This window comes from Chenopodium album, chromosome 6 (assembly GCF_948465745.1).
Source record: "Chenopodium album chromosome 6, dcCheAlbu1.1, whole genome shotgun sequence".
In the NCBI taxonomy this organism is placed as follows: domain Eukaryota; kingdom Viridiplantae; phylum Streptophyta; class Magnoliopsida; order Caryophyllales; family Amaranthaceae; genus Chenopodium; species Chenopodium album.
In genome coordinates this window covers 7,715,923-7,739,849 of record NC_137839.1, presented here as the reverse complement: position 1 = coordinate 7,739,849, position 23,927 = coordinate 7,715,923, and the positions used below count along the sequence as shown (strand labels likewise).

The window sequence follows — 23,927 nt, the reverse complement described above, 5'->3', positions numbered from 1 at the left end:
AGATTAGAAATTGAACCTATTTGAAACCTGAAACCCCGCTTTCTAGGCAAGAGTCGAAATTAATGCCAATTGCTTTATTATTTATATCTATGAATCCATGAAATAATTATGCTCCAATGTGTTTAAAATCCAAATTTGTTTTTAAAAATTTGTCAATCTCATATTCGTGGAGGCCTCAGTCTCAGAGTTTGGCTCCATAGTTGTGTGGTTTTATTAGCCAACACAACTTTCTGTATTTTTTTTTTTTTTTTTTTTGGAAAATTGTCGGTCAGAACAAGATCTTTAAACTAAAACATCAGATTTATGGTCTTTTTTTTCGCATGGCATTCAATATACAACAAATTGCAAAAGTGTAAATGTTGTGTAAGTGGGTTTATAAGTGTTAAAATGTACTCGACCAACCTAAACTAATCAAAGTGACCTGATGCAAGGATAGAATAATTTAGCATAACTCGAGTTTCAAATAACACAATCCAACTAAACCCCATTGATGACCTAAATTGGCCTTTTAATAGGTAGGTACGGCAGTGATAGACTGGTAGCAGCCATACAAGCAATACCAGTTACGATGTATACTGGTATCATCACTCCACCAAGGAAAATCCAACACGTGGCTAGGTAATTAAACCACTTGGACAAGCTTTATACTCCTTCATTTTAGAGTAATGGCAAATCTTAACCTTCAAAATTAACAATGGCTGATTATTTAATAACAATACCAACACAAATCATAATTCATGTTATGGTAACAGGTTTTTGCGATATTCTATTTCTTTGCAATCGACCAAAGAAAGCAAAAATACAATGTTACCAATGAGAATCTTCGATATGTATATCAAAGCATATGCAATGGTAAGTACAAAATACAAAAGAGTACATGGTTATACTTAAACTCTAATGTTAAAAGAAGATGCCTACGAAAGAATCTTTGAAGACAATTCATATTATTACAATAAAATACACATTTCTAAATTTTTACACATCAAGTTCTCATTTAAAAAAAAAAAAAAAAAAAAAGGAAAAAAAAAAGAGAAAAAGGAAAAGAAGAAAAGTAAAATGAAATTTTAATTAAAGAATAATTGGTGAAATTCAGGAAATAAGGAGTTGAAAATGACATTGAGAAAGCAGTACAACAATTGTACAAAACCAACTATTCCTTAATGTCCTCTTTCTTCTATCATTTTCAGTATGAAATTCCTTCAATTCGATCTATTGTTAAAACAGATGAAAAGAATCAACTGCCTACATTTGCAAGAGGAGCTCACAAGAGCAAAGGATACATATTTACAAGAAAATAGTTCAAGGAGAAAACAAGAAAGAAAGCAAAGAAAAGGAAGAAAAAAAAACTCCTAAAAGAATCTGTAAACTATTGGCTATTTACCATCAGCTTCTGATTTTCAAATGACAGGTGAGGCAATTGCTCAAGCACTCCACTAAGCATTGTCAGCTCACACGGTACCAGCTCACTCTCTTAAAAGCTCCATATTAACTTCGCAACTCTTACGATAAACGAAGGGGCATGGAATTCATTCACAGGGAGAACAAAGGAAGAGCTCCGCACACAATCTCAAAATTTCAGACAGGAGGAAGACAGGAAACCACAGCAAGAAAGTTCAAAATTTTCAAAAGCAAAGCGACTCTCCTGATACAACCCAACGCACAAAGCTTTCGGAGAATTCTTCTAGCACAGAATCATTAACCTGGCCACATGATGATAGTTCTCCTGTCTGTTCCCTTGTCTGTAACAAATTGTCCAGATAGACTAGTATAAGCATACAAGAATGTTGAGGAAAGTGCCTAAATACATAATCAAAACTTTGAATGGGGGAAGAGATTGAGAACTATTTCAGACAAAATTTGTGGTCCTTTTTTCCATGTAAAATATCTCCTCTTACATTGCAGACAAAGGTTTACACAGGTATTGAACTATATTTTTTTTTTAAAAAAAATTTCAAAATCCTAGTTAAAAAAAAAAAGACAGCACCTTGGTGTATCATTAATTTTTACACAAGACAATTTGATCGCAAATATAAGTATTCCATCTACCTTAGTGTACCCCAGAGCAACGTTGGAAATTTTATAGTTTTAACTAACAACCCTTTTCCTAACACCACCAAAAGGTCTTTGACCATGTTGGATTAATGTAAACATAATCCTACAATAACAGCACAGCTATATATAATTGACTCCTCGTATGAAAATGCAACAATTATTTACTAAAGTGTAGACAATTTCATGAGCCATTTAGACATCCGTATTAATCCAAGCCAAATAATACTGCACAATACGACTCAAAATGATGTAAAAATAGCTCACTTAACTATACCCTATATATAAAGACACCCAAACAAATCCCTTCCCTAGACTGTTCTGACTTCTCAAATGTACTGCATCTCAGGAACATCATTAAACATGTTTGTAACTTAAAACCTCATATACGTAGTACTTGTGATTAGAGAAATAAAGTCAAAGTCTTAAATATTTAAGGTAGTTAAGTGTTAATCACTCCATAAAGATACTTTAGCTGACAATGAAAGAATGTGACAATATGTTTTATTTTATCAATGCTCAAGTGATCAATCCCTGTTTGACAAACCTAACATTATATGGATTGCCAAACATACAAAATAATTAGATTGTGCATAATAGCTAATTTGGAAGGACTTTGAGAAAAAACTATAGATTACTATTGCTAATTTACTGTGTGAGGGACTCACCCTCATGCCTGATCCATACTGACTGCTGGATGGAGTTGTTTCTCCTGTCACTCCATTCATGACATTATCCAATGATACACCAGTAAGTGGAGAATTCATAGACATCGACCTGCCAAAAATAACAATAAAAACATTAGTGGTAACACTTGTAAGAATCCTCTCTCATTTCCAGTCTCCTTGAGCTTATATATATATATATATATATATATATATATAGACCAGCTGAGGGTAGAACCTTAATGTGCTGATGTTATAGAATATAAGTGGTTGGCAAATAGATTGACAACTGACAGCTCATCACATACTAACTTCCGAGGGGAACTAATGACCTAAGTCAAACACATATCACTTTTATATTATTTACAACGATAGGCAAGAAAGGGGGACAATTGAGGGAGAGGGTTATCTTATGCTTCACCAAATGATACACTTCCTCCGTTCCAAATTAATTGAAACATTGTGAATGTTGACAATATTCATAAACTTTACTTTGCCTAACATGTGTGAATTATAGATCTGAAAAAATATAGTCGATCTTGTCAGATCCGTTTTAAATGCTTACTTAATTAAAATAAAATTTTTATTATTTTTCACAATAGTATAATTAAAGTAGTTGGTATATATATATATATATATATATATATATATATATGGGAAGGCTCTCGTGAGAACCCCTCCTTTATGAGAGAATTCTTCTTATGTGAGAACACTTTTTATGTTCTAAATTTTTACTCGTATGTTCTAATTTTTTACTCGTATGTTCTATATTTTAAATCTGTTGTTTAAAACTTTTCCCCAGGTGTTCTAAATTACATCAGATGTTCTAAATTACATCAGATGTTCTAAATTAGTACTCATATATTCTAAACCATAAATTAGTTAAGTTAGATGTTATAAATTTTGAATGACTTATTCCAGAAATTTAACTTATATGTTCCAAAATTTTAAAACGTGCGTGTGTTCTAAGATTTTTAGTTATATGTTCTAATTCTATATGGGGCAAGGTGAAAGGCTACCCAGCTTCTTGTAAGCAAGGCAGAATTTGAAAGCATATGTTCCGATTTTTACTCGCATGTTCTAAATTTTTACTCATATGTTCTACATTTTTAGTCCCATTTTCTATATTTTATACCAGGTGTTCTAAATTTTTTATTCACATGTTCAAAATTTTACTCATGTTCTAGTTTTCTAAAGCAGATTTTTTTTTTTTTAATTTTTACTCACATGTTCTAAATTATAGATCAGTTTTCATATAAGTATGAATTCTTACATATGGACCTATTCTCACCGGATCCTATATATATATCAACTACCTTTGGAACAGAGGAAGTATGTTCCAATGATTCTCAGGCATAAACCTTTTTATTTTCAACAGTAATTATCTAAGAAAATGTTTATCACAAGATAGTTTGTCTAAAAGCAAAGATAACAAAATAACATTATACAATCCTAAATACTGGCAATCCTAACTGTAGGTACCCAAATACTGGCAGTTACAATTTACCTAAAAGCATACAACAGCTATTACCTCCACATGACTATTACATGTCAAAAGCATTTAATAAGAGATAACATGACAAATTGTCTCCATTTGCTCAGGAAATATTTTACTCTGCAGCTCTGCCTCGTTATTTAATTGTATTTTGTATATAATGTGAAGGGATATCCACCAGACTCTCAACAAGAAAGAACATTACTGCATTCTAGAAGAAGGAAGGTTAATCCTTCCTTCATGAACATGTATCTACGTCAATGATATGGTTGTTTTACAATAAAAATATAGCCATGGTTAATCGTATTTGATTATATAGTGCAAAAAGGTTTAGAGAAAGTAATCTTTTGTTTCCTTATCAGCACAAGAACAGTAATTCCAATTATTGGAAGATGAATTGTAGAATCTCCCCTCACGTGTTACCTCCTCCTAAATCCAACATTAGTTGCATGTACCTCCTCCTACCTATATTAAGTTGTAATAATATACATACAACAAATGCACATTCAAATTTTGTCTTTAACCCATTCCAACTCTTCCATGAGTTATGAAGATCAATTATATTCAGTTAATAAAGGAACATATACATTTATACCAAAAAAAAAAAAAAAAAAACACTACTACTACTCAAACTATTTCCAGTGGAAGTACATATCCCAATTCCCAACTAAAAAAATCAGGCTAAACAACGTTCAAGAATGTGACTGCCAGGTACATTAGGAAATTGAGTGAAATGCAAAGACTGTGAGTTCATGTAAAAGTGCTAGTGAAATGAAATAAGGTTGCCTATTGATTACTATTTTGTTATTAGATTTATAATATTTTCAACTCATCTCTTTGTACTCATTGAGTTATAATTTCTTTAACTACACAGCTAAAACAGAACAAAACTTTTAGGTCATTACTCCTTTTTTCTATGCTCTCTATTTCTACATCTGCAGAATCCAAAGAACCAATAAGATCCATGGAATTTCTTTCCATGCTACTGTAATCTAGTACTGATAAAACCATCAAGCTTCAGATTAACCGCCACTACTGGAATACATGCACTAAACTTATAAGCAAAACTCAAAAATTTACCTCTCACAAGACTCTTCCCCACATGAATATCCAGAAGACGAAAGCCAATCCAAGTCTACAAAATTTGAGCTATCTACTGTATCTACGCGTTCATGGACGTTGGCATTATCATTCTCAGCATAATATTCTCTTTGCACATCTCCAAAAAGCTGCTTGCGAGGCATAGTTTGGGAATATCTGTCACAAAGACAGTTAAGGAAACAAACGCACTATGCATTAGAAATGAACTGACTAAAGAGCTGCAAGACATGAAGCTCTAACATTGAAGCATAAGCCACTGAATTAAAAATACAAACGAACAGAATAAATTAACAGTGTGACCCACAAACTCTGTAGAGAGATAATATCCACATGCAAGAATGGTAAAAAAGAACTAATTACATTGCTGACTTTAATTCCACTGATACTCCAGATTGGTTAAGTCAGTTTTAAACAATGTTCACCAATGTCTCAGCAGAAGAAGACACACGTTGATAAGAAAGTACTTCTAGTCAAGACTATACTAGTATTTCTTCAAGAGTTGCATACTTGCATGTTGATGTAGCCGTCCCCACTTATGGGATTAAGATTTTGATTGATTGATTCATTGAGTTGCATGTTGATAAAACATTTTTTTTCCCCGTAGAATTTTTTTATAAGCATTTTATTAGAGCTCGAAAAGAGGAATACATCAAGAGGACAAAGTGTTCCTCTAGGAGAAAGTGAGAAACACAGCTAAATATTTACAAATTATTCCATTTGTATCTTTTATACAAAACAAGCAAGAGATGAAGTAGCTCCATTTCTGTTCTAGCAATATGGTCCACAAGATGCCATCATGATATTTTGCTTAACTTCTCCTTGCCTCTTCTGAACCTCACAAAACAGTTTTAAAACCAATTCTTTATAGGACAAACCCTAATATCCCTCCGTATTCAGCCAACATACTCCACCCAAACAAACTAGGCGATCATTTCAGACCTCTCCTCTGCTTCAAACAATCAAACCATAAAAACTCCCTTATCAGCATCTCATTCTTATGTGCATTAGCCACCGTAACCTTAAACAAAGACAGCTAATACAGGCAAGTTTGATAAAGAGTAATTCTGCCACCGAGGAAAAAGTAAATCATCTACCACCCATCTAACCTTATCCAAATCTTCGAAAGAACTGATTTCTTCGAATTACTTAAAGCAAGGGTTGAAGTTATATTGCAAGATCTGTAAGACACCCTAAGATTTCCAACTGATTTTATATTAAGCAGGCTACAACAAAAGAGCACGTAAGAATGAATTTTCAGTCTGACAAGCTAACAGTGGGATCTCAAATCTTTTTATGCTCTCAAATAGGAATTAAGGGAATGCATATTCAGTAACAACTACACTAATCCAGAAGAACCATGTACCTATCTTGAGCCCTCCCAAATTTTGATACCACTTCCTAACTTTAGAAATCTAATCATTGGTCTTTCCTATATTACCCTAGCTAGTATAACTTCCACCATTTCTTTACTTGCAACAAAGCCTCATGCCACGCACTTTAAGGAAGATATCTAACAATCTAATCGAACAAATTAATCAGAATTATTTATACACATAATACCTAACCCTTCAATACTCCCGGTGTAAAAAATATTTTAATAGTCGTACATTTACCTTCCTCTAACCACTTCCTAAAATTGGGTGCTTTAAACCTGTGTTGCAAGTAAAAGAATATAGAGGAAGTGTTAAACTACTAATTCCAAGTGAAGGTGACTTAGTTTCATGGAAGAGATAAGATACTACCCAATTATGGTACTTTGATTCAATTTCTTAATTAAAATCTCAGATTAAATGTGGATGTAGCACATTATTGATGGAAGAGCAGTATACTATAATGCTAATTTGAAGGGACGCATTAGAACGTAATACCATCAGATAAGTCACATGCTGAGCTGTCCTCAAATCTGCTCTAAGAAGAGATGGCTTCTTGGTAACATTTAAGCTCCTTTGTAAATTCCTAATTTTCTCGTCTTCCTTCCCTTAAATACTTTTCTTTCATTGGCTGAGGCCCTTATATTTTTTGTTTTAATGATGCCAATGCAACAACATTAAACGCCCTCTCAAAGGGTCTTAATAAACCCTATCATCCTCCTTTACCTGCCCCAAAACAAATTCCTTTCTATCCCATAGTATTCCATTTTGTATAAAAATGTCTCGCAATCTTCTAATCGGAGGAACTGAACCCTAGCACTTGGAGTCTCAAAGTGGAGATATGAAAGGGAAAAAAAAAATATAGCTCCATTTCTTGATTCATAACCTACTTAGTTATTTAAGAGAGAGATTATAGTCAAATATATATATATTTAAGAGAGAGATTATAGTCAAATATATATATATATATATATATATATATATATATATATATATATATATATATATAAAAGTTACTAAGCTGTGGCCAATTTCAGTGAGTCTGAGTCCATTATTTAGCATCTACTAACCCATGCAACAGTTATTACATTAATCATGCATGTGTAAAATAGACAAAAGTAAATGGACAATGGAATAAGGAAAGTATCATAGAGACTATAACATGAAAATAAATTTGAACCTTCCTTTATTGTACTCTCATCAACTGGAAGTCTGGAAGGCAATTTTCATTCAACAAAAAAACAGACAGCTTCAAATGAATGCAAATCTGCTGTCCCAAGCTACCCAACAGGCCAACATTCCCAAAAAAAATCATGACACAGAATTATCTATGGAAACAATCACACATTTGTACATAAACTTGCAGCAAACATCATCAAATAAATTTCAGGTCTCATTCTTATAAAGTATACTAGTATAGTATAATGACAAGTGCATCAACAAATATCACCCTACACCTATTTCGAAGCAAACAGTAGTATGAGATATGAAACATAACATCACAGTGAATCAAACCTGTAATATGACGTATCATTTTCCTTATGTGACATATCAGGAGATGATTCAACCATAATCCGGTTAGAACCTTCAGATGTATCAGGGAATACCAAGTTTGTAAAATTCTCCTGTAGTACATGTCTGGATGAAATGGGAGTGTCTCTTCCATGCAGCATGTTTCCATCTGACCAGCATCTTTTGAATAAAGACCTAACAGCAGAAGGTTAAGCAATGATCATAATCGTTTATTTCCAGATTTTATTAGGAACATCAAATATTAATATTGCAAAGGAAGAAAACTATGAGGTCAGCTAATAGCATGTGGAATTCCACAAGCCACACCACCCAATTACATGAATAAACCTTGTAGAAAATATACTCTCTGAGTCTCTGCATCAAGTATGTTCAGCCTCAAAAATATAGTGTTCCAGCAAATCATGCGTAGAAATACTATGGTGTCTTCCCCGAAATGGAACATATTTAGTTACCTCAAAACTACAAATCATCAAAAATTTAAGCAAGTATTCAAAATTAAACAGTGCCTAATCCAAATGTTCAACTCCCGAACTACAATTACCTTCCATTTTCATCAACATCCATTTGCCCATTTCTCCCCGCAGTGCAGTTGTAATCGGAGCCCAAATCCCACAGAGCTGGCTTCCCCTGCTGCGGTTGGAAATGTCCCAGGAATCTGCACAATATTGATTTAGCGACAATGTCGAAGAGCATAAGCAATATTTCTGTTAATTTGATGGCTGAACCCAACAAGGTAACATATTTATGCAGTAAGAAGCTACCATGCTTGTCAAAAAGCCACATTAATTATTTTCTAATGTCCAATGGGAATACAATGATGGAAATAACCTGTTTGTGTAAGAATCTATTAAGACCGCTTTGCAGACAGCATAAGCAACAAAAAAATTTGTTTAAAGGAAGTCAAAGTGAACTTACACATTTATAGCATTTTGCTTCTCTGCATCCATATATGCATTGCTATAATATCTTTGCAGAGTTCTGAAGAATTCCTGGGATTGGGTCGCTGCTTTCCACTGACCCCTTCTTTGAGAGAATATCTACAAGTGCAAAAGATACATATTTCAAGTGGTCTGCTTTTCCCTGTTCTTTCTTATTATTTGTTGGTATGCGTGTGTGCATCGGAAGGGTGGAAATATTATAGTAAAAACATACTCAGGCAACCAAAGATTGAAAATGCCTTTGCATATCAAATGACTGTCCCTGCCTTGGTAGTGAGGAGCAGGGGGGTGTTGACCTGTGGACATATCCTCAGTGACTAAACAAGCATCAGCAACGTTTCTGTTCAGCTTCTTTCCCATGCCCAAGATGGCCTCACCCCCAACACCTCCCACGTAATACAACGGGGAAAGACTAATGGGGTCTTTTACAAATGATGGTTCTCCTGACTAAACACTAGCTAAAGATGATGCCTAATATTTAAGGTTTTCACCCTAGTTTTAGCAGAAATTACAGTCAATTTATCACATTGCTTGTCTTCCTTCTCTAATCCCACTACCTTACCAACTCAAAACCGATAATGATAATAGCCATTCCTCTTACTTGGCCATTAAAGCAATGATACTTTCCAAGAGAATCTTAGAATTCAAAAGGAAATTCCATCCCCTTAGACAGCAGGTTGGATCATAAGGAAGGAATACTCACTAAAAATATGTAACAATCTACAACCAATAACAACAATATGCTAGAAAAATTAAACAAGAAAATCTGACTGACAAAATAAAAGAGGTTTTTTGATTGATGAACTAAGAAGGGTTGCTTACAAAAGTGGTTTGAGGCCACCAATCTCCACTAGGTGACTTTAGGTCACCACTCTCACAATTTAATTCATCATACAAAAGCTGTCTATGTGTTACCCTTCTTCCCCTTTTTAAATGTACACATTCTCAAAGCCAAAAGCTGTCAAAAAGATCCCACCTACCCCCTGCAATCATTTGTCTTCTTTTCTCTAATATTGCTGCTCCACTACCACCCCTCCTGATGGTTCCTCTCGCCCCTTCTTTCATATGTGATCAGTCCACGTGGCCATGCACCTTGGCTCATTGCAAAATAATATCTTTTTTATTCGTTTCTAACGAGTTGGTACACCAGCTAGAAATAATCTAAATCTTTTTAAAACTACCCAATCTCTGTGAATGCATGAACATACATAATCCGAATGATGAAACATTATACAGATGCTGCAAGTCATATGATTCAACTTTCTTAATTTCTATCTTTTTAGTAGAGGATTACAAGTCATACTACCAGCCAAAGTATTAAAGAAATTCATATAGAAAGAAATAACTTGTCAAAAATGCTCAGCAGTATACATACCTTGTTGTGAGCAGCAGAGCCTCCATACTGATGTGCAAGAGTGTCCCCCATTTTCTCATAGAACCCCATCAAACTATCAGCTAGCTGTGAGTTAAGGTCTACCTTCGGAACATCTATCATATCTAGAGAGTGAAGCTGGTGTCCAAGGGCAGCTAATCCATAGGCAAACTGTGCAACATTTGTGCGATCTAGGCAATCTATGCAATTGGTCCTTAAAACGCCATTTTGGAACATTGGCTTCCTGTCAGCAAAATCTCCATTGGTTTTATTTTCACCAGCATCTCCTTCAACATTATCCACATCCTCACAGCCAAAAAGAGAATCATTCTGTTCAGAAGAGTCTATTGTCTCGAAGTCCCTGCATTATTTTTTTAAAGTTAACTTTATTCCCAGGAGTCATATCACCACAAACTAGAATAGCCAGATTTTCAGTTGTCACTAACATACAGCTATCACTTAAACTGTTCTGGCAGCCACATTTGTTACAAAAAACTTAAGATCAACCTGGAATATCAGCATAGATATGACAAAGAAGGAAATATAGACAGACAGATATCACAGTCTAGATTAGAGACCTCATAAGAATAAACCTGTCAGAATTATTCCCTGATACCAGAAGGTAGACAGACAAAGTATAAAGTTCGCAGCATAAGAACTTAGACATCTATACTTCCAAAACACAAGTATTACCACATCTTGAGTGGGCACTAAACTCATGAAATATAAAAATGAAAAAGTTAACCCAGTGGGCATGAGAATTACGGAAATTGAAAGACACATTGCCCTCTTAAATCAATGTTGAGTCCTTCAACATGAATTTATCAAACAAACATTTGTCGCAAACGATAATAATATGTTATTGATGTAATTGGCTTTTGAAACTTTTCTGCCTTCCTTATTCATTATTCTCATGCCTGACACCATATACAGACCCGGTAGATAATAAAACGTGCATATCATATAACTTGGAAAGATTATCATGAATTATAAACCATGTGTATAGCAATATAACAGCTTCCCGAAGAAAAAAGAGTTCCCATTATGTAAGCTACATACATGCGTGCTCAAATTAAAACATAAATTCCAATAGGATCACAAAAAAATAACTTTCTGACTTGATTCTCTTACTTTTGTAAGGATATAGACAGAACAAGAAATGAATTCCTACATAACACCATCAAGAATTCCTTATGAGATAACTTACCCAGAAGATGGACATTCTAGAGGATCACCAGACCCGGCAGCTGGTAGTAGTTGACAGTAAAAGAATCCTGTTAGTGTCAATGCATATGCAGCAACTTTTCCTAGGAGAAGCAACACATTTGTAGATTTGCTGGAAGAGGAAAACAGAATACTCAGGCCTAATGTTAATTATTGAAAAGCTTAAATTAGAGATTTTGGGAGTATAAGAATGACAGACATAAATTACCTTCGTGAATGTTTATTCAAATCCCAGTGCAGGAACTTCAAGCGTTTTTCTTCAGGCAAATCTTTATTAATAAATTCAATTGCATTTGCAAACTCTTGACGCAGAATAGACTCTCGTGGCCTCTTTTCAGCCGTCTGTTCAAGAAAGATGATAGCATACGCAATCAGAACTTATTCTGCTTCGAACACTAGAGATTCTTAAAATCCTACTCAATTTGTTACTCAAAATATCATTTTGCCTCAAATGCCCATGCTGGATACTAAACTATTTGATATGGATATGGTCAATTCACACTAATGACAAGTCTAAGTAACCAAGGAGAGGACACATCTGTTTACTTGTTGAATTCAGCTACAAATATATGGGATAACTGAATCCTGTTCTGCAGAAGTAATGCATAGGATCTGTAAATGTTGATTTTTTATCACAATAATGACTTCAAAGAGGAAAATGCATCAGATCACCAGAGACATCCCTAAGGTTCAGTTTACGGTCTTTCAGGCTTCTTTTACATGTTTTATGACTGGCTGCCTAGCAATCAGATCAATCATAAAAAGAAAATCACTACAGCGTAAAAATTCTGGTAACATACCTTGATCAGATTTAAAATGATTATTGGATTGCCATATCGCTTGGTAAGATTTTCAAAATGGAGCCTTGTAGCTTCATAATTCTGGTCTTTCTTAGATACTGAAAAGAGAAACAGCATCAAAAATAAAAAAATTATCGCTATATCTTGCTTTACTGAAAAGGAAATGATATTAAATCTACTACAGAGAGCAACAAAATCAGGCCAGGTGTTTTTTAGAAAATAATCAAGTAATGCTCCAATATTACATAAATTATTTACTTTCTCAATATAAGAAAGGATAAAGCGATGCAGAGATTGCCACCTCATTATAGATATGACTAGTTCTTGGCTCCGGGTGTTTCACAAAAAAATCTTAATATATTGGTTTATTCACTATGTTTGATTCAACAAGATAAATTTTCATCAAAATAACCTTATATAATAGCTGTACCATTCCATCATCTCCCCATGACTGAAATTCAGCTGAATATCTTAAGAAATTTCAATCACAAAGAATTATTATTTTGGCAAAGGTAATAGCTTTGTCAATACTAATCTTTATTTGCAAACACTATTCCCAAAACAACAATATCAATTGACGGACTGACTAATCTAGAAAGAGTAACTATAACATTAAGGCAATAAATGCTATTGATGAGGGCTTTTCTTATCAAAACTTAAGTTACTGAACTGCAGATTATTTTATAAAATGAAACACCACCAGGACCCACCGAACTCATTCAAATTATAAAGGGAGACAAAACCAGGCTCCCTCCTATATAAACAAGCAGGGACTTTTTTTTTTTTTTTTAATTCATTTTTACGAATTTTGCAAAACGGAGAGTCAGCTCTTGAGGTTTATTTCAATGTTTCCCAAAATTTAAGGATCAAGGCGGACTTAAAATAAATGAATATGTAATCATCCTTTCATTCAATACACATAAAAAGCACCATTAATGACTATCAATTAGAAGAAATTGAGACATCCAACAAGTTAGTTATTGGTGCATTTCTATGAATGGCAATCATGAAATAGGAAGTAGAATTAATACTACCCTGATTTACTCTCATGGATCTTCTCTTTTGACACCTTAAAATGCACTTATTTTAGTAATATTATTAATATGTTGTTACATCTTATTTGTTATGATATTTTTAAATTATAAACTTATAAAAGGTGAGATCAAGGGTGCAACATTAGCATGTTCAACTTTTCCTTAATTTTAATCTATTATTATCCCAACATATATACATTAATAGTAAATCTTATGAACCAAGCATGTCAATGTGCCACATGAAGATCTTTAAATAGACAATTGCCTTTAGGGCTTTAGTTATACAAGTATGCATACTGGTTATGTTCCTAATTATGTTACACCATGCTAAGCAAAAGCATAGACTGAAAGAGAATAATTCCATGCATTCTTCACATTTCCTACTCCCAAACAAGTAAAAAGTTACATTAACGATCTCGGGATTGTAGTTGATTAATCAGGATTGCAATTGTGCTTATTTTGGCTAAGCTTGTACTTAGAAGATAACGAACATATTTACTTCTGACCCCAACCACAACCCACCACCACCACCACTAAGAGAAGATGGGCTGGGGGTGTTTGTGTACAGTATACTTCGTATTTATTTATTTATTTTACACCCCAATTTAAAATGTATGTATTCATCCTTATTTGAGAAGAATAGCATGTATGTAGCCTTACCAATCACCATACTAAAATCAAAGAGATTGTTTTTGGTGCCAATATTTAGTAACACTAATAACATTAACGATAACAACAATAACAAGCTGAGGGCTGCGATAATTAAGAAAAACGTACATATAATATCAGGCTTAATATTTAAGCGAGAAGTTTCCTGTGACCAAAAAAGAGGAATAGAGCCACGATTCTGGACGACAGAACTAATTCGCACAGGTAATCCTTCAGCAACATCCTCGAATACAATCTGTTCCGTTTCAACATCATTTGCCACTCGCCCTTTTTCATTAACTCCTCGTTTAAGATACCTAGTCAAAAGCAATTAGACCATAGACGGGAATTGCCAACTTAGGTCAGAAGAAAAAATTTCAATCTACATGTCAAATAAGTGGTGTAACATAGTATCGACTATTAAGAATTATTTGAACATAATTCACTAACCATATAAACCGAAGTCATTTTTCTAATTTTTAAAATAATATACAGATAACAAGAATTGTTTATATAAACAAATTTTAGGACAGGAAAAATGACTCAATAAGATTTCATAATTGACAGGAGATGTATTCAGAACTGTGAGCCAACCTTGTACCGGCATAATGACGTGAACGCCTAGCTATAAGGGTTAGCTTAAAGTCGCTCCCAGCTATAGAGAGTGTCCCCTGAAGTATACAAAAATAAGAAGAAAACTACAATTATACCATTAAAAAAAAAGGATAAGGTCGATAGAACACAGGTGGACAGCAGTAGACAATGTAAATGAAAATTCAGAAATTTTAAAAAAAAATATATATTAATTAATTAAATTAAAAAGCTATTGGTCATCATGTGCATCTCATATTCTGACAATTAACTTTGTGTTCCAGACCGCAGCATTAACAACAAACTAGGAGACAAGTTCAACACTCACTTGCTTAAAAAAACCATAAACCAATGCAACAGTCCATAGTGTGTTTTGGAGATGACTTCGAATTCCACGGGTCAAAAATTCATTCCAGACAAACATAGTTTCATAGAGGACATGCCCTGTCTGTCTATCACACAGGTTCCTCTGTAGAGTACGCATGACATGATATGAATAGCTGAAGAAGAAGTCCTTCGTAAGATCAACCATGCACAGAAGCTTCTTATACCTGCACAATCAGCACAATAAAGATTTAACAAAAATGAAAGCAATTCTGCACTAAGAATTATTGGAATTTGGCAACACATGAAATTGAGACAAGGAAAACCACCAATTAACTTTTTAAATCAATTTGTGCAGGTCTTAACTTTCACCAAATGAATTATGTTCCAAAGATAAAGCTATATAAACTCATACGCCACTTAAGAAAATGAATACACAATAGGTGCAATAAAGACAAAAGTACAGCAGCTCAACATAGAAACATCTTTTGGGAGTGTGGTTGACCCTTTTCTATTTAAAAAGGAGAAAGAGCGGAAAGGCATACAAAATGCCAACTAATAACAAGAGAAATCCAGCTATCTTAACTTTCCTAAGTTGAGCATACACCACCATCCAGATTACTAAGATTGCAGCAAGTTCAAGTACCCAACCAGCTTAGTAAACCCTACTTAGGGGTCATTTGGTTCGTTAAATTGAAATAAATTGATCTCGGATATCATACTAGTGAGGTATGGGCCTCATACTTGTCTAAACTTGTTTGGTTTATTCTTTGCAATGGTTTTTACATGTCATTAAAGAAATGGATTGTGCATCTTAGGGGGAAGGTGGGTATGGGTCTAGGGGGATGTGGTGGAAGTAGAACCCCCTTGGTATGAGATTCCATACCTAAAAGGTTAAATCCTTACCAAACAATAAAATGGATGGAATGGAATTTAACTCCATTCCAAAAGCTCCAACCAAACGACCCTTAGTAAGATAAACTATAGTCCTTTGGTTTGGTTCAGATGGCCAACTCCAAGACATCAGACTCCAGACACCCACATCCATCGACCCACCCACACACACATAAACTTCTTAATACATCTGATTTCATGGATTGATCCTATTAGACGATATAGTAAGCCAAAAGCAAGATATAAATTCAACCTAAAAGGGAAAAAAAAAAACAACAAAAGAAAGAAGGAAACACCTGAAACTGGCTAGATACTACATGATGGTCATTGTTTCCAATCAAAATTCTACAGACAACATCCAATTTCCTGACAAGTAACAATGCATAATTAGGGAATCTATACCCGGGAAACACTACTTTCCAGATTAATAAAAGAACTAATATCTAAATGCAACTCATATATCAATTTTCTAATCATGATAAACTGATATTATAAGATTTACCGATCTAACAAAAATACCCCTAAAAGATATTTTTAAAATATAAGAAAATTGAGTTTACAACAACATTTTAATTTTTAAATTTCCTAGAACAAGGATGTGTTCCCTAATCTTGAACTTCAAATTACTGCCTTTTCTTGCATTCCACATCATTCCACACCTCTAAAAAGGGTGAAAAATAAACAAATTTATCACAAGTCACTTAATTTCTATTGTCCCCTCCTTGAAATAATGAGAGGCATCTAACACCCTCACACTCCTTTCCTATCACAATAGTTGTTACAACAGCAGGTACAACAATAGCAACAGTGACGTAAGCTTCTATTGTTGCTTCCTTGCTACAATCAATTGGTCTCTAATGTCAGCAAGCTTAGCTCAGCATTAGCCTTACGTCATAAGCTTTTGACTCCACTGTCTGTTTCTTAGATTATGTTTCCACCCATTGTTCTCCTCTTTAACCTATTGAGAATACTGTTAATGCCTAAAGATATGGCCACTACTTGCTCATTGTCTTATACTAACTCAGAGTGGGCAGGTGATATTTTAGAAGGGACTATGATCCATCATGAAGAATAACAGCAGTTTTAGCAGTAACTGAAGGTTGATCAGTTGCTCTCCATCTAGCTCAATATCAACAGTTTTCCAATCAACATTGCAATACAGAAGTATGTTACCGTCAACAAACAAACAAACAGAAGGATGGAACCATATCCTCCCAAGTTCCAGCAAAGTGGGGATCTGTGCTTTTGACAGAGAAAAAAAGATACCACACTTCAATAAAACTACGCACTGGTTTACATAACTGATCACTCTCAATAATGACAGATGCATGCAGATTAGGGAAGGAAGCTGAGAGAAGAAATCTTCCCATTCCCTTGTCCCCAGGGGGCTCTCCTTTAAGTCACCCCTAAAAGTCTAAGGCTCCATTTTGGATAACCATGCAAGTTTATACTGCACACTAAATTTTTTTTATGATGTATTTGTTAAATATGCATCTGAATTTCTCCTACTCCTATGACAGACAGGGAAGAGAAGTAAGCTAAGATTTACAACAAACTATACGCAGAGACAGTAGAAGAGAAAATAGTTAGAGAGAAACATCGTGTCCCGTCAAAGACAGTAGGTAGAGTAGAGATGAATTCAATCCTATTCACTTCGTTCAAGCCACAATCTAACAAAAAAATTTTAATAAAAAAATTAAAAAATATACATATATAAATAAAGGCAAGAGAGAGAATGACAAAGAAGATGTTTACACAGACCCGACTCAACTTATTCATGTTGGTAGCTAGAAAGAGTTCATTTCCATAAAGTCAAGAGATAAAAGTTCCAGAGCGTAGTAGTGTACGCGATGCAAGAAGATAATTTTTTAGCCATTATATTGATCAATGGAAGAAAACAACAGTACTTAGAGAAGTCAGTCAAGTCACTGGGTCAAGTGATAATTTATTGTACCAAATTATTTAGGTCTACTGTGGTGCTAGAGAAGATAAGAGAGAACCGCATCAGTATAAATTCCTGTATATATTCAAGGAAAAGTATCCAGAAGTCCGTGATTAGTATACCTGTATTCATTCCTTGAGTTCGTCATATGGCTTTGCTCTGCAGAATCTGGAAGAGCAATTATCTCACTCTTTGAGATAGCATATATCATGTGGCCACATATTGAGCCAATTTTCCTCCTTTGAGTGATTAGCAGCATATAATAAGGCCCCAGAAATTTAACAAATCCTAAAAAATGAGAAGAGAAGTTAAGGTCAACTTACTAACCATTTAACAATAGAGACTAAGTTATAGGATCATATAAAATAACATACCAACAATTCCATAGCAAGTAGTGACAAATTTAAGTCCACCAATGGACTTATTTCCTTCATGTATCCGTTTCAAAATTTCGTTGCATTCACTTTCAGTATATGTAGTAGGATCTTCGTGAATGTTAAGTTCACATGGTTCTGACCTATCTATGGTTAACACACGCCAATATGTTCTACTCTTGTCCCTTCCTATCATGTAAAATTTCTGAATTATAAAAAAAACAGCCAATCAGAATAACAGCATAAACATTTCAGATAGAAGGCATTTATATCAAGCCACAAGCTATTTCTAGCCAACAAGTCAAAAGAAGATACAAAATTTCTCACGTTTGATCAACCCAGAAGATAATTCCAAAGCAATTAGGCAAAATATATACATACCTTCATATTAAAAACTTAAAAATTTTCCATGATGTTAAATGCTTGCTAGACTAGACATGCATGTGAAATAGATTGTTCCAATCAGGACAATATCTTCATGAGATAAATATTTATACAAGGTCCTAACAAACAATTTTAAAATCAATGCCTCCTCAGTGTAAGGACTTTAAGGAGAAACTGTCAACCATCTTAAATTATTTTATGGTTCTTGAATACACAAGGACGACAAACTAATCATTGGTATTCTTACAACTAACATGCTGCGTTAATAAGTAAAAAGCTTTTAACAAACTGTCCCAACTCCCAAACATCAGCAAATTCATTTTACAAGATAATCACGGAATTTTTAATCAAAAGTCAATTTCTTTGTGCTCTTTTTAACCAGCAATTTCCCTATCTTAAATTCTTGAGCAAAGATATATTAAGGAAAATTACACACACGCGCATATGCTTGAGCTTAGTTTTAAAAGGCGCAAGGCGCACCAAGGCGCAAATGGTCCTTGCAGCCTAGGCGCAAGGCTAAGGCGCGCGTCTTTCGTATCCAAGGCGCATGTATTTACATATTTATTTCAAATTATTTTTGTTACTTTAATTGTATTTAATACCATTAAAAAGATTCGTAATAAATTAAATAATGATATATGTAAAGCTAAGGTAGTCTGAATTTGAAAAAATGTCCATCATTCTTCAATTTATAACAATTCATAACTTAAATTGTAGTTATTTTCCGTGAGACACAAAGGCGCTTTGAGGCGCGCGCCTTCCGTAGGTGACTGAGCCTCGCCTAGCTAAAGCCCATTTCCCTGAGCGTGGGAGCGAGGCGCGCCTAGAGCATGATGGTTTTGCTTCAATCATCCTTTTGCCCACAGATGATATGCACTTGGTATCATATGACTATATGAGTACACGCATCATGCATACCATCCTCATTACTTCAAATAGATTTAAAATCCACACATATATACAGTCCATACAGCCTCTACTAACATTAAGCCTCATTTCCACCTTTAAAACTTTAATAAAAGAAAGACCTTTCCAACTAATATAGATTTGAGAACCCACCCAAAAAGCTGTCAAAAGGGAGGGCGAGCCCCAGTAAACCTCCCTCCTCGTATAAACAACCTGGGACTTTCAAGTTCCATACCATGCCATTGGGCTGTATCAACGATAACTAATACAACTCTTTTTATTTTTATTTTTTCTTTTTATTTTTTCTTTGGCAATAGAAATCAAAAACAACTAAGGGTGCAGTCTTCTCAGCCAAAATTATCTATATTGCTCATTAGACCTAGTTGGTCCTAATCAGCCCCGGTTTTACCTTATGTTTAGATTGTTTACACCTGATTAGACCAGCCGTGAAACTTAATTTTTAAAGGTAAAAAGAATGCCCCAAACACCCCATAATACTTAAACAGCAACGGAGCAACCATTGTAGCATAGTACACCATTGATCTAAAAAAATTTCAAAGCCTCAAACCAGTCACAATAGTCTCCTCAAAATCCAAGAACCTTGAAACTTAGACCAAAGAAATGAAACCCAAAATCCTATACCTATTAGCCACTAATAATCACGTCCAAAACTTTACGGCAAAAATTACCAATGATATCTAATTTATTCACTTTAGATACATCCTTGGCATAATTCATCAATACATTTACAAGTAAGAAATATGCTTTCTCTAGTTCCTCTTCAGTCCAATAATCACAATAAAAATCAGATCTCCAATAAAACTACAGCCATCTTATGGAGCTTATGGATAATCAAATTGCTATTTTCTTCTCTAATGCTATTCTCATAAACAATAAATGCAATGTCTAATTCTAATAAATTAACCTACGGATTTTGGATACTCCCTCTTCCCCTTTCTTTCACCAATAATTTTCACCTCTTTAATCCTCTCTTCAATACAAATTTTTTTCCAATTCAATTCAAGCAACAGCGGTTTTTACCATCTCTGATACTGGAGACTGTCTTTTAAATCAGTTTCCTACAACTTGAGAGAGGAACTATTTAAATTGCAGAAGGTGCTGCTCTCATAGTTTATTGATTCTATACACCTTAAAAAAATGTATATGTGAATTACTTAAATGCTCTCCACAGTTATATAAACTGATCAGATTGCCATATCCTCAAGCAGAACATACCCAAAGTCATATTTATAATTTTATTTGAAGCATAACAAACTTCTCTACGATGAGCAATGTAATGTGCCATTGAACAGCGATTTGGGAAAAACATAAGTCTGTTATTCAATATGAATAAAGTCAATCATCATGGGAACACATAAGCACTAAGCAGTAACCGTGAAACTATACCTAATCACATTTCTAACATGGTATACAGACTACAGATTCCATTGTCTAGTTTACACATAATCATATTTGGAACACATCAGCACTAACCGATAACCATTTTAACTATACCATGTCACATTTCCTACAAGGTGTACAGACTACAAATTCTCTATTCTAGTTAACACATACTCATAATGTGAAGCTGGGAATTCATCAGCACTAAGCGGTAACCATTTAACTATACTTAATTACATTTCCTACAAGGTGCTCTAGTACAGCTTACACACTGAACTACCCTCCACTAAAACCACATTTTGCAGTGTTTTTAATTCTCCTTATTTGTGCTCAAATTTGCTTTAGGAAATCACAAAACTACCCAAATGAAACATAGCAAAATATTGACATAATTAAACTTAAAACTCAACTTGAATAAAAAAAATTCACAAGTATCAAGAATCCTAATCAACTTACCACACTTAAATCTACAACTAACATTAAACTATAAAACATTCCATAGAGATCTCAAAACCACAAAAATGTAAACCAGTCAACCAACATCCACAATTGAAATCCCAAAGTGGATGTCAGCAATCTTAGTTAGTAAAGTCCCGCGGGTAATACCCAAGACCTGAAATCAAATCCCGTCTATTACATACAATAAACATAAACACAAACAAGCAATAAAAAATTCAAAACAACAAACAACAATCACAACAAGAACAATCAAAAGGGAGCGATACCGATCGAGTCTCATAGAGCCTGAACTTGTGCATACACGTCTCAGGAGGAGAGAGACTAGGGTGAAAAGGTTGAGGTTCCTCTTCTTGAGAACCCATTTTCCTTATTTTTCGCGCTCTCTTGTAGATCCCCGAGCCTCCGGGCTCGGGAATTTCTCAGACTCGCATTCAAATTCCTCACTTCAAATTAACAAATTCACCATCACCCAATTCTTGAACCATTGGCTGCTTCAAATACAGCATTTCCTTCACAAATTTTTCCCAAGTTCGATTTTTTTTCAATTACCCACATTCATTTACCAATACCCCACAAATTTTTGTCACACCCACAAAAAATTTCACCTTTTTTCACCCAAAATCATACAATTCTCCTCCTAATTCAGCTGAATTATTCGTACCCACCTCAAATTAAACCTCAATTTACAAGAAATTGACGGATCAAATTCAGATATATCCTGGTAATCTTGTTAATCTAATTAACAATAAAACTATGAAATTAAAAAATTAAAATTGGTAATCTAATTTTCGGGAAATTGGTTGAAATTTTTTGAGAGATTATGAGAGAGAAAGAAAGGAGAGGAAGTTGAGATCGGAAGAGGCAAAACCAAGACCACAACTTGGCAAATTAGCATATGCCAAAATCCCCACCGAATTTTCCTTTTTTTTTTTTTTTTTTTCTTGGGTTAAAATATTAACTTTGTTCTATTATTGTTATTTTTATATGGCAATATAAGATTCTACCTCCATTTCATTAAAAACGTTCATATGGATTACTCGTGTTTTTACGGCCTCTAATACACATGTTTAACCACTACAAATAAAGTATTTCAACTTCATTCGAATAATCTTATCTGTTATTTGCGCTAAATATAAAGACTAAGATATGTATCGAGATGAATTAGACTAAATTACATTGAGCGGTAATTTTTAAGAAGTCAAATACCAACATATCATATTTATGAAATGAGTTAAAATGATAGTCTAAGCCATCTAAATCAATAACATTATTTTATAGCAAGACCGGTTGACATACTTATTTTAAAAAATTCGATTTCAAAACTACTTGTATACAATTAAAATTGCATTTAATAAAGACATTAAAATATTTTTTGACGGGATGATATAAATCATCTGAAGTATAATCATACTAGTATAATTTTTTTACCAAAAATTAAAATAAAAAGGGAAATTCAACAGAAGGCAGGTTTCTTGTGAGCTGTGAACTCTTTCTGTTTGGTTGGGTGCAATTATTGGCAAAGCTAGGAGTTGAATTTTATTTTTAAATAATTATTAAAAAAAAAAAAAAAAAAATCAAGGTATGATGACGGTCGATGTATAAAATAAAATTTTTAAAAAAAAATCATATTCTGTTGCATTTATAATACCACGTGTAAATGAAGTTATGGAGTATTTGTGACAAGTTGACGACAATGCTTTTTACTTCAAGCCACCATCAAAAGTACATCACATTGCTGCGCGATTAATGTGATACTTTTCTTTTTCTTTTTTTTTTTTTATTATTTATTTTATACGATTAATGTGATTCTTGGTCAAATTACTACCTCCGTTATATATTATTTGCAACGATTTGACATAAAGTAGAGAGTAAAAATGTTTAATCGTTGCACATAATGTGTAACGGAGGTAGTATAACATTTTTGTTCACTTAATTAACTTCGTGAGGGAATAGTAACAAAATCACTAATTTTTTATTTTAAATTAGATGTGGATTTCATATATGTTGATAAAATTTATTACAAAATTGTCAATTTGACAAAATAAGTTTTATGAAATTTTGACTTTTACCAATACCCAAAAAAAAAACACACACACACACACAAAATTGATTTTTACTACCAAAATTTCTATAAGTTTATTTATTTATTTTTTTCTTCTAAAATTTTATTTTACCACCAAATAAAAATATAAAAATTGTCTTTTACCCAATGTGATCAAATTCTAACTAATAAATTTTTCAATTTTCGTCCCAAAAACATGCTCTTAAATGGTATTGGGGTTATCTTGTTCCTTTCGTTCCGATTTTAGGTCAGAATTGACAAAAAAATTATCGCAAATGTCTCATTTTACCTACTTAAAAACCTCGGTTTGCGTGACACATGCTAAATGAGGCATTTGTGATAATCAAAGAAATCTTTTAAA

The 23,927-nt window shown here is 33.7% G+C and overlaps 1 protein-coding gene across 1 annotated transcript; it reads right to left on the bottom strand.

The window, feature by feature from the left end:
• Positions 1–1,136: 1,136 nt before the first annotated feature.
• On the bottom strand, positions 1,137–22,445 carry LOC145635799 (phosphoinositide phosphatase SAC3-like). The gene is made up of 16 exons (XM_081687158.1): positions 21,771–22,445; positions 18,355–18,559; positions 18,103–18,268; positions 15,149–15,371; positions 14,824–14,900; positions 14,359–14,546; positions 12,548–12,645; positions 11,956–12,089; positions 11,731–11,859; positions 10,527–10,884; positions 9,129–9,250; positions 8,755–8,868; positions 8,196–8,387; positions 5,290–5,466; positions 2,718–2,826; positions 1,137–1,739 (listed from the first exon to the last, which is right to left on the bottom strand). Exons 1-16 carry the CDS (start codon positions 21,864–21,866, stop codon positions 1,623–1,625), a joined length of 2,505 nt encoding a protein of 834 aa, XP_081543284.1. The 5' UTR covers positions 21,867–22,445; the 3' UTR covers positions 1,137–1,622.
• Between the last annotated feature and the right edge of the window lie 1,482 nt (positions 22,446–23,927).